Genomic DNA, 12,992 nt, shown 5'->3' with positions numbered 1-12,992 from the left:
GATCTGACACTAGAATAATACAGAAGTGAATAATTAAATGTCAATAGATCAGTTATGTAATTTGACTGTAAACTTAACTTTTCATTAGCATTTATATCAATTTTATTCTCTAATAAACCGATTATAGGAAAATAAAGATATACAGGGTTTGAAATCTCCTTAAACAGTGGCAAAGTAAAAAGTGTAAAAACATATACATGTATTAAGATTTATTTTAAAATATTTTTAGAATATTAACACGGTGGGAAGGGGGCAAATTAAACAATTAAATCTGGTAAGAACCGGACAATAAAGTATGTTTCCATATTCCGTCTCTTGATAGTATGTATGTATGTATGTGACCCTATGTTAAGGGAATAAGACAATTTAATTTTACAAGATAGTTTTGTTGTATAATAAATTCTGGTATTGAATTAATCAATGTCTTTCTATCTTTACTAGATGCTGAGAAAGATAAACAATCTTTGGAATTAAGGAGTGCTGAAATGATTCCATTAGAACCAACTCATTTATCTTTCTGGTCCAAGTTTATTGAATTACATCTTAAGATGATTTTTTCAAATCAAGATACGGAAATGGAACATAAATACAGCTCCGAACCGTTAGATTGGCCATTTATGAGCAAAAATCTGGCTTATTGGATGAGTTCAAAATCTAATGTGAGTATGAATACCATAAATGTTAGTGTTAAAATGTCTACTTCCACTGATGATGATATCGCAGACAAGTTGTCTTATTTTATTATGCTTAGTGCATGCACAGGGGCCACATACGCTCACATCAATCAGGAATTGAAACGACGACCGTAAGCCAGAGGTGACCAGCCAGCTAGAGCTTAAAGTGCGACACTCTAGACCATTAGGCCATCCCAACCCCCCCTATAGATGGTATACACCATTCTTACTTTATATAGTTGTACTTGAGTGATTTTTACCTGCCGAGTTCCTGATTGTTTTGTGGCCTATGCATTCGGTTCCAAGGACCATTATGTTCAGGGTGCCACGGTAGCTAAGTGAGTAAAACGCTGGCTTGCTAGCCTGGAGGTTGCTGTTCAATCCCTGCATTGGCTGAGTAAGTTCATCAGGATTTTCCGGCGTGGTTTCCCCTTGTCAGTGGTGCAGGAAGGACAGGGATGGGATGAAAAAAACGAAGTCCTGTGTATACATTGGCATGCACATAAAAGATCCCTTGGCAACTGGAATTCGATATATGAGTAGGCCATAGCCATAGTGCCAAAATTTCCCTCATAGCACACTGTATGGCCTATGCCCGTCTTCATTAGCCCAGTTGTAGCAGAACAGTAGGATGTTAAACTCCATTTCATTTCCATTATGTTCAATGTTTTGTCGTAATCAAGTGATGATCAGATCTGAAGAAATGACTGTTTGTATGGCATGCTCTAAAACATTCCTGAATTATGGCCCCTGATTGTATGAAAAATCGCGTTTTTAGCTTGTGGACCCTATAGAGGTCACAATTATTTTAAGATTTAAAAAAAAACTTTTCAAATATATCACCGTTACACCGTAATGTTGGTTGAGTTCTAATTTTGTGAAAATCGGCCCAAAACTGCCAGACAAAATGGCCGCTCCTCAATGCAAACAGTGAAAACATCTGGTATATCAAGGTTGTGGACCCTCTGGAGGTCACAATTTTGTGCCGATTTTGATGAAACTTGAAATGCATGTTTATAACCCAAAGATCTTGGTTTGCTTTCGATATTCGTGCATATCGGATCGTAACTTCTTGAATTATGGCCCCTGATTGTACGAAAAATCGTGTTTTTAGTTTGTGGTCCCTCTAGAGGTCACAATTATTAACCTATTCAAAAATAAGTTCGAGTATATCACTGTTACTCCATTATGATGGCTGAGTATGAATTTCGTGGAAATTGGACCAAAATTGCCGGACAAAATCGCCGCCTCTTGCACACAAATAGTGTAAATATATGGTATATCAAGGTTGTGGATCCTCTAGAGGCCACAATTTTGATCCGATATTGATGAAACTTGAAATACATATTTATAACCCAAAGATCTTGGTTCCTGTCGTTATTCGTGCATATTGGATCGTAACTTTCTGAATTATGGCCCCTGATTGTACAAACAGTAACGTTTTTAGGATGTGATCCCCCTAGATGTCACAATTTTTATCCGATTTAAAAAAAAATATGTTTGAATATATCACTGTTACACCCTTATGATGGTTGAGTTTGAATTTCGTACAAATTGGACCAAAACTGCCGAACAAAAGTCTGCCCCTCGTATGTAAATATTGTAAATATATGGTATATCAATGTTTTGGACCCTCTAGAGAGAGGACACAATTTTGATCCGATTTTGATGAAACTTGAAATTCATGGTTATAACCCAAAGATCTTGGTTCCTTTAAATATTCATGCATATCGGATTGTAACTTCCTGAATTATGGCCCTTGATTGTACGAAAAATCACTACTTTTTTTTAGCTTTTTCTCTGTCCATCTCTTTCAAAATGTGGGCGTATCTTGCATGGCAACCGCTTGTTGAGCTATTATAGCTCTTTATCTAAATCTTACATAATGATGTATATAATTAGATATAATCCACTGATTAACACGTTTCATTATGGTAGGGTGGCCCATGCACCTACAGAAATACAGTCAACCGCTGATAGTTCGAGACTACCAATGAAGCGTGCACATTCGCCGTGTCGAGGCCAACTTTCTGACAGTATGATACTATAAATAGCCATGGCACGTGCAATTCTCTACAAATCTATCAACTATAACAGCCGTAAAAAATTTATTGTTGACGATTTTGAATAGCAGTAAAATTAAGCTTCTTGGTTATTACAGCAGATTTAGAAATTACGTTCGTTTCATTTTTTAAATCGCTTTATCATTAACTGTACCGTTAAGTGCGGCATCTTTTGGTTTAGTACAAATACTATCTCTGAAACACTTGGGTTAGACAGGAACATGATACTAGTAGTAGTTTCATTTTACTTTTACAAGCTTCTTAAAACAATTGTTGAGCTAGCTAACGTGCTCATTTCTTAATTCAATTTCTTGTTCTAGCTTTCTGTTATGTTTCGTAAAAAAGTAGTCTTGATTATCCCGACCTGTCAATCAGCCTTAGAATGGTCGATAGACTGGTTAAGCGACTCTAATTTCAAAACAAGGGCACGTAACCTATCTTTTACTCAAAAGTGTCTGGATGTTATGGACGACACATGGAACCAGTTTTCAGTCTATTATTTATAGATGATTAATGGTCATAGCTTATTAAGTACAACATGATCGTTTATTTAGTGACTATAATTGTGTGAAACTGATTTGAGGCTTGGCATATATATAAATATTGTGGCGAAATTGTCGAGATATATGGAGATAGTTATTTATGGTGGGTCACCCTAATTATGGTTATTGCGTTAGTTACAGAAGTCTTCTTGTTAAAAAGTCTCTACTATCTGTAGCTTTCATATTTACACTTTTTTATACGCCCACATTTTCATGTGGACGTATATTGTCGTCACCCTGTCTGTCCGTCCACAATTTTTTGTGAACACACTACAGGTCACAAGGTTTATCTCCCTAAGATCTCGGTTCCTTTCGATATTGGCATGTATGGGACTGTAACTTCATGGATTATGGCCCCTGATTGTACGAAAAGTCACGTTTTTAGCTTGTGAACACTGTAGAGGTCACAATTTTTATCCAATTTGGTTTAAACTTGAAATGTATGTTTATAACCCACAGATCTCGGTCCTCTTACTCATATAGCGTAAAAATATGGTATAATCTCTAGAGGTCACAATTTTCTTCTGATTTTGATGAAACTTGAAATGTAAGTTTATAACCCAAAGATCTCGATTCCTCCGATATTTGCATACATCGGACTGTAACTTCCTGAATTATGGCCCCTGATTGTACGGAAAATCGTGTTTTTAGCTTGTAGACCCTATAGAGGTTATAATTGTTATCCAATGTCAAAAATCGTTTGAATATATCACCGTTACACCCTAAGGATGGTTGAATTCGAATTCGTAAAAATCAGACCAAAACTGACCGACAAAATGGCCGCCCCTCGTACTCAAATAGCGTAAAAATAAGGTATGTGAATGTTGTGGCCCCTCTAGAGGTCACAATTTTCTTCTGATTTTGATGAAACTTGAAATATAAGTTTATAACCCAAAGATCTTGGTTCCTTGCGATATTCACGCATATTGGATTGTAACTTCCTGTATTATGGCCCCTGATTGTACGAAAAATCGCGTTTTTAGCTTGAGGTCCCTAGAGAGGTCACAATTATTTTCCGATTTAAAAAAGAAAAACGTTTGAATATATCACCTTCACACCCTAAGGACCGTTGAGTTCGAATTTCATGAAAATCGGACCAAAACTGACAGACAAAATGGCCGCCCCACGTACTCATATAGCGTAAAAATATGGTATATCAAGGTTGTGGACCATCTAGAGGTGACAATTTTCTTCTGATTTTGATGAAACTTGAAAAATAAGCTTATAACCCAAAGGGGGGGGGGGGGCGGATGGCCGAATGGTTAGCACGAGCACGCTGTATCATGAGGTCTGTCATTGAGTCAACTGGCAACTGTTTCAAATCCCCAGTTGTACGTGACAAGGAGTAGGGTCGCCTGTCCAACCTCGTGGGTTTTCTCCGTGTCCTCCGGTTTCCTCCCACTGCTAAAGACCCCTACGCGCAAGCGAATTATTGAAATTAAATTAAACCATATGTTAGTCCCGATATGACCTAGTCTGTGTCGAGTGGAAGTTAAACCCCATTTCTCTCTCTCTCTCTCTTATAACCCAAAGATCTTGGTTCCTTTTGATATTTGTGCATATCGGATCGTAACTTCCTGAATTATGGCCCCTGATTGTACGAAAAATCGCTTTTTGTTTAGCTTGTTCTCTATCCATCTCTTGCAAAATCTGGGTGTATCCATTAATAATGACAGTTTTAGAGACCAGCAATATTTGTGTTAGATATAAGCTCTGCCTACAGTATGTCTGTAATATAATGTAGTAATCTTGTAGTATGATGTAGTCTAGGGGTTGTAGTATATGTTACAGGCACAGATACATCTACTAGGTAATCCTGTAGTTTGGTTTAGTGGAAGTCTAGGAGTTATAGTATATCTAGCTGTTATTATATTCTATATGTTGAGAAGAAGACGACAGATATATGACATAACTGATGGTGAGTTAATTTTTATACTCTCACATTTTCACATCGCCCCTGTCTGTCCGTCCAGACGTCCGTCCACATTTTGTTTGTGGACACTCTACAGGTCACAATTTTTATCCGATTTTGACGAAACTTGAAACATAGGTCTATCTCCCAAAGATCTCGGTTCCTTTCGATATTGCCATGTATCGGACCATAACTTCATGGATTATGGCCCCTGATTGTACGAAAAATCAGGTTTTTAGCGTGTGGACACTTTAGCGGTCACAATTTTCACCCAGTTTTGATGAAACTTGAAATGCATGTTTATAACCCAAAGAACTTGGTTCCTCTCGATATTCGCGCATATCGGATCGTAACTTCCTGAATTATGGCCCTTGATTGTACGAAAAATCGTATTTTTAGCTTGTGGTCCCTGTGGTCACAATTTTTATCCAATTTTTAAAAAAAAAAAAACATGTGAATATATCACCGTTACATTGGTTGAGTTTGAATTTCGTGAAAATCGGACTAAAACTGACGGACAAAATGGATGCCCCTCGCTCGCAAATAGTGTATAAATGTGGTATATCAAGGTTGTGGACCCTCTAGAGGCCACAATTTTAATCCGGTTTTGATGAAACTTAAATTTATGTTTATATCACAAAGATCTTGGTTCCTTTTGATAACCGCGCATATCCGAACATAACTTCCTGGATTATGGCCCCTGACTGTTCGAAAAATCACATTTTTAGCTTGTGGATTCTCTAGAGGTCACAATTTTTTTTTTCCGATTTTAAAAACTGTTTAAATACATCACCATTCCACCATAATGAAGGTTGAATACGAATTTCGAGGAAATCGAAATGAAACTGCGGGAAAAAATGGCCGCTCTTTGTATGCATTTCAGACCATATCTTTCTTGATTATGGCCCCTGATTGTACAAATAATCGCTTTTGTTTTTAGCTTGTTCTCTATCCGTCTCTTGCAAAATGTGGGCGTATCTTGCCTGGCAACCGCTGGTTGTATTTATTGTTAGAAGGATGGTAGTATTCACGAATCAACCCAGAGTTCATGGAACAAAGAAGCCTATTGATTCCAATAACTTTATTGCCCATGATCACATTGTGAGGGCTGTAGTAGGTAAAGTTATCATCTGATTGACGTGATGTTTATGTCAACCCTAGGAAGAAGCCTATCAGATTCAAGTGGTTCCCGATAATTACTACAGGGGTTGTTGCTCTTAATAATGTTTTAATGTCTTGGAAATTCACAAGTTACCTATGTAAGTAAGAACCATAAGGCGACAAATTTTATGGACTGCTCAAATGAATTGCTGCTGTGGGTATATGTTTTGTTGCCTGGCAACCTATCTTTAAATGTTATTTTCCAGATTTTTGAAAACACAATTTATTTTTTTAATGTTGGATGTGAAAATCTATAATATTTATTTGTTGTATTACAGGTGAATGGGAGAAGTTTGTGTTCGTAGGTGAATTATTAGTTGGAGGTTATTTACTGCATTATCTCCCCTTTTTTCTAGCAGATAGAACCATGTTTATACATAATTATTTACCAGCTATTATATTTAAAGTGATGGCCTTCTCAGCATTAATGGATCATATCTATATCATATCACATCGGTAAGACTGCAGCTTTTTACTTAAACATATAAACTTGTATGATAGTACATTACATATCCAGAAACCTAGTATCATTGACTCTCAAAAACATGTGTTGTTACTAGAAAATTATGGTCAATTGTGAATTGTTAGTGACTACATTGGAATATATAAATTTGATCTTTTCTAACTTTCCATCAATAAAATTTAGACGCCTATGGAATGTCAAAGAATCTTGTCAACACTCGCAAAGAATCGCAATGTGATAACTTTTATCAAGTAATATAGTTAACTTTTAAGCGTCTGTTTCATTGCCTGACAACCTATCTTGTAAGCGTATTTTTTGTTGCCTGATAACCTTTTTTAAAAAATTTATATCTATATCTACTGAACTTCACTTTCATTGGCTTTCACACTACCTAAACTCTAAACCCTTACTAAGAAATCATAATTATTTTTAATTTGATATTTTGTAATTTCAGGTTTCCTAGTCTAATGTCCGCTATAAAATGTGCATCGGTTGTCCTGATTTCTGGAACAGTTTATGCCTTTCTCGAACTATCTGTATTTACATACGGAAATACACCTTTAACACCTCAACAAATAATATCCTTAACATGGATAGACACTTGGGATTTTCTTCTTCATTTTAAAACAAACTAAATACTACAAACTGTTGAAGAATGACGTCCTATTCCTTTATAAAAGATTGGTGTACATGTTATAAATACAATTACTGTAAGGATTAGGTTCATATATTATAAAATATTTCAATATCATCAACAAAACTCCATTATGGTAATTATATGATAACTTGCGTCTTACTTCTCTTTGGGAGGTGGGGGGGGAAGGCGTGGTAGTCAAGCAGAACCTTTGGATTTTTCATGGGAACATGTATTACCGCTGAAATTTTGGAAATCGCCTTCAGACTGCAGACGAATGATTATACGATGGTCATATAAAATCACTGACAATTAATCCTTGGTGAGCGCAGGTCATTAAAAATGAGCAAGATAAAGCAATATGCAATGATTTTAATACACTATAATGTCGACCGGAGTCATGTCATATTGACTTGATGACACCTGAATTTATTTTGTTACAGTATTCCGCACCCAAATTGATAGTTTTTATGGAAAGTGTAAGCAAGCACAACCTGCCTTAAACCTGATAGCTGTCAATTCTCATTACAATGAAATCAATATTTTCTTTTAAATGTTTAAAGGGATAATCCCGTTAATTTTTTGGAGAATAAAACTGTTTAATTTTGTTTTAAAATCCCTTAAAATCCTCTACCTAAGGGCCGAACAACTAACTCAATATTTGTGATAAGTTTTCAAATAACTGAAACCCGTCAGTCTCCATCTGGAAATGGAGACCGGTGTCCCAAGCTGTATTATTCGGTGTCTAGATAAAACCAGACATTTTTTGTATAAAAATAATGTGTAGGTGAAATTTACCTTTCATTATCACGTACAGCATTTGGGTCATTCACTGTATAGACCTCTCAATGAACGGGAATCGATTATCAGGTCTCCCAACGAAAAAATTGACCCGAAATCTTAAAAGGGTTACATGTCCGGATAAGCAGTTTTGACGGTCACGTCCAAACGACTCAATATTTTGAGCTGAAATTTTGAGATACGGTCAATACACCATTCCTCGATATTTTGGCATTTTAAGTTTCATACATACTCAGAGTTGATTAACAATGTTTAACTATTTTGTCTTGCACAGTGAAATTATATACAACCAGAGTTATGCTTTAAAAATTGTTCATGAGGCGTGTAATGTTGTGTTCATAAAGACATGTTCATATAAGTTTGATAGAGTTCAGTAGTAAGAGCTCAATTAACATGTGCTTTGAGAAACTTAACCCTGGAACAAAACAGGAGATAGTATGTGATGTGTTGTTTGCAATATAATTTCCCTATTCAAAACTGTTTGTCCTTACTTAAAGGACAATGTAGGTGCCTACCAATTATTATATATACTGGTATGTGATAGAACTGGTTAATTCCAAGTATAATTTTAACAGAGATCTTTGCTATGCTTGGTCTATAACAAAGATTTGACACAAATAACTGAAGTAGAGAGCGGTAACATATTTACATGTATTTCCAACTTACAACAAAATTGGTGGGAACCAACATTGATTGTCCTTTAATATATTGACAAATTTTAATTATGGAGAAAATTTGGTGTGTATCTAGCTTTTTATCTCATTTTCTAGCTTTAATCTGAAATACAGGTATCTCTTACGTCGAGTTAATAATCATTTATATTTTATACTATTTACAGTAACTTTTGTTTTGTGCATTTATTGCAAGTATAGGTACACACAGAATCACCATGTACATATTTTATAGAATTCCAAATGTTGAATCTCATTGTACTGTTGTTCCGAGTATTGAAAATGAAAACCATAAATGTATGAAATGTAATGTAAAAGGAGCATTATGTAAGTTTTAGATATAGAACTGGCCGTTCTCGTTATACTATTTAAAAAATATATAATGCAAAATGAATATATTTAAAATTTTATTCAAATTACTTTATTTTGAGCAAAGTTATCAATGGCTGTAGTTTGACAAGATGTGTGCATTGATTGTAACCACTGTACTGGTTGGGAGCTACAGTGGCCAAGTGGGTAGACTGGAGGTCGTGTGTTCGATTCCTGCATTGGCCGAGAAAGTTCATTGGGATCCGATGTGGTTCTCACTTGTCAGTGGTGCAGGATCGAGGGCCTGACAAGGACAGCTGTCTAGTCTTTCGGATGGGACAAAAAAAATCCAAGGTCCCGTGTATACATTGGTGTGCACGTAAAAGATCCCTTGGCAGTTGGAATTCCATATAAGAGTAGGCCATAGTACCGCTGCCTGGGCAATATTTCCCTCATAGCACACTGTATGGCGTAAGCCCGACTTCATTAGTCCATTCGGAGCAGAACAGTAGGACATTAAACCCTATTTCATTTCACTGTACTGGTCATTTGAGTCTTAGCCTCGCTTCTCCATTTTTAAATTAAATCATTAAATGGTCAAGCCGTTCTAATCTACTTAAAATTATGGCCATCCCATGGCATCGAGAGTTGATTATGGTCTTGTCATGTTAATAAATGTCTAATTAATAATTTATATAACATTTGAGGCCCAAAGAAAGACCTGCAATAGGCAGATTTAGCTCTTACATAATGCCTTTTTAAAGGTAAGTCCAGCCTGTGTGTTCATCCGTTTATTTGAGGCAAAACAATTTGAGTCGAAATGAGACGAACATGATTGAAACTATTTTAATAATGAATATAGTATAAAGAATTTGCAATAACTGAATTTCGTTATGTTATAATATTATAAAATAATTAAGAAAAGTATATTTATGTGCATGTTAAAACTAAAGTTTGTTTGAACGGTATTAGTTAATCGATTAAACACAAAATATTTTACATGGGAAATGTGGTTGATAATATTTGGAGTGAAATCAGTGAGTGTATGATATCTAGTCAGACTAAATTAAATCCATTAACTATAATTCACATCACTTGCCTTTTATTGCATTAATTACGACTCAAAGGATATCGTCATGTTCATACTGCTTATCAGAATTTTAATATTTTAAGTTAGAAGGTAATGGTCCATTCTAAGTACCAGATGTTATTTTCATTCCGCTTAATAATACTTTTGTTAACTTGATTAGATAAGTTAATCAAATGCCTCATATGCTACAATATGATTAAAACACAGATCCTATTTCGTTTCGTTTTTATACCGTAGTTCAAAATTTCGTTTTACTTGTCTTTACTACACTAGGATCTGGACGAGTTGTTATCATTGACGTGTTCTGAATGGTGTGAGGTATTAGCCAATGAAATGGTCTGTAACAGCGAGCTTCAGGCGTGTTTTGCATGGACCTGTGGGTAATCCACTAATAACATCAATGCTGATTAGTTAATCAAATGCCTGACGTCATAGGGTCAAAATATAGATCTGTATTTTAATCAGATTGCATATGCTAAGCCTTTCAAGGATTTTGTTGAATTTTCTGCTTTGCAGGTTTTGGTTTGTATGTTGATGTTGAATTAACCAATCTCCTGGCATGATTGAATATGCCCTATAAGTCTTTGGACCAATATCGAGTGGAATAAACAACCAAACTTTTAATTAGACTGACAAATAAATGTCCACTTACATGTTAGAAACAATATGGTTGTCATAGAAACCAGACATATTTATCATTATTGATTTTGGATTTTAAAGCGTTTTTAATCAGAAAATATATGACACAATTTGCTCTGTAAATATATTTTATTTAATATCAGTTTGTATCATCAATACATGTATAATGTCTGTTTTCACTAAAAAATATCATACATTCCATATCATATCAAACATACATATTTCTCATATATATTCTATATTTAACCTATTTTATGTTTAACTTATTATTATATATATTGTGTTATTTATTGAATAAAATAATTTACAAATTTATTGTTCCTTGTACAACCTCGTTTTTTTTTTCTTGACCTTTTGCATTGATAGAACCATTTGTCACGGAATGGTACCCTGGTATTGTGAAATCTGGAACTCCTCAAGAAATCCAACTAACAGGCCTGAGATTTGAAGGGAAGACTTTTTTTTTGATAAGGTCTGTTGATTGCCAATACTGACTAAAACCAATCTTTTTACTTTTATCAATGAAGAATATTGGGAGTGATCTAACGATCCGAATAAAGAACATGCACCCTGTCATTCATTTTTAGTCCCGTACCTATTACTATATTCATTTGTTAAATCGAAGACTATGTTAATGGCTGATAAAACTAGGCCTTATCTCTCTTTCCAAGCGTTTCTGTTTGAGATAAGAAAGCTGATTTCAATGATGTTATATGTGGCTTACTGACTGTTGACTTGTTTTGTCTGCGATATCAGCCTAGGCGGAAGCGGACGTTAAACCCCACGAAATCGAAATGGACTTGTCAGCCAATTTGTGTTAGGTGCCCAAACCATTCCTTGTTAACAACCGCTGCCATTTCAGAAATCGGTTGCCGCGACTGCTTGTTATTTATCAGATAACTCAGTGATTCTCAACCAGTGTGCCACGGCACACAGGTGTGCCGCGAGATCTTCCTAAGTGTGCCGCGAAATTTTGAACGGCTCACTAAGAAAATGTGAAAAAAAACACGTGATCCCAATTGAGTATTCACTGGTGTCTACTGAAAAGTTCATAGCTGTGGTTTTTTTTATTTAGTTTGGGTCTTTCTGTGTCTATGACTAGTCTTTGTCTACGGTTGTATTACGTCTGACTTAAAATGTTTTTATTTTGCAAAATTCAGATGTTTTTCATATATATTTAGCCAGGTGTGCTGCTATTTTTTCATGTGTTCCAAGGTGTACCGCTGGCAAAAAAAGGTTGAGAACCACTGAGATAACTTTTCTTGCCCATGTTATTTATTTTTACGAGTGGAATAGTTTCATTTTGATACCTCCACCTGAAGGAGAGAACTCACAGACATATCTAGTGAATATGTCTTGTTAATTCGAAATGAAAGACCTCTTCCAGGCGCATAGTCATGTGTAAGTATGTGCAATGATACGTTTTTCGACAACATCAATTCCTGGCGACCAGACTTGAAACATCCCTAACGTTCCTGAACCGCTCGACTACCACGACCAAAATGAAGTGGAATAAGCCACGAAAAATAAAACGGAAAGAAATGTTATTTTTCCTTTAACCAGGATGCACATATGGCGACTGAACATCCAGAAACGCTATAACTTTAATTAATTGCAATATAGATACATGACAATACACTCGTAGACCAAATCTCCATAATGTGGTCCATAATGGGCATTGTAATTTATATCCGAGTTAATCCAAGCATGGAAATATTAATTGAGAATTACCGCCAGATATAAATCTGCATATTAGTTAATTTGTATATTATGATAATCAAGTGTATCATTAATTTAAATGAATAATATAATAAATTGATTATAAGCATAAGTGGGCTCTTCATTTCTCACACGGTATGTCTCTCTATGAAGTTGGGGTTTTTCTGATTGCGGAAAATATAGGAAAGAACTGCAGAATGTTGTTGAATTTTCATGGTAAGCTTAACTTTGACTTCACATATTTTCAACAAATTCAAAAGAAGAAAAAAAGAAAAATAATGTTTATTCTACTTTCTGCACCAAACGGGATAATG

At 35.3% G+C, this 12,992-nt stretch overlaps 1 protein-coding gene across 3 annotated transcripts in view; it reads left to right on the top strand.

The window, feature by feature from the left end:
* The window catches only part of LOC126832683 (protein O-mannosyl-transferase 1), a 43,928-nt gene extending 32,654 nt beyond the window's left edge, over nt 1-11,274 (top strand). For all 3 annotated transcript variants that reach the window (XM_050563559.2, XM_050563567.2, XM_050563553.2), the window contains 4 exons: nt 442-659; nt 5,071-5,197; nt 6,631-6,808; nt 7,270-11,274. In XM_050563559.2, coding sequence (XP_050419516.1) covers nt 442-659; nt 5,071-5,197; nt 6,631-6,808; nt 7,270-7,450 — 704 coding nt within the window. In that variant the 3' untranslated portion in view covers nt 7,451-11,274. The remainder of the gene's footprint in view (nt 1-441; nt 660-5,070; nt 5,198-6,630; nt 6,809-7,269) is intronic.
* Nucleotides 11,275-12,992: the final 1,718 nt, after the last annotated feature.

Source organism: Patella vulgata, chromosome 1, assembly GCF_932274485.2.
Source record: "Patella vulgata chromosome 1, xgPatVulg1.2, whole genome shotgun sequence".
NCBI classification, from domain to species: domain Eukaryota; kingdom Metazoa; phylum Mollusca; class Gastropoda; family Patellidae; genus Patella; species Patella vulgata.
This window is presented reverse-complemented; position numbering and strand designations above follow the sequence as displayed.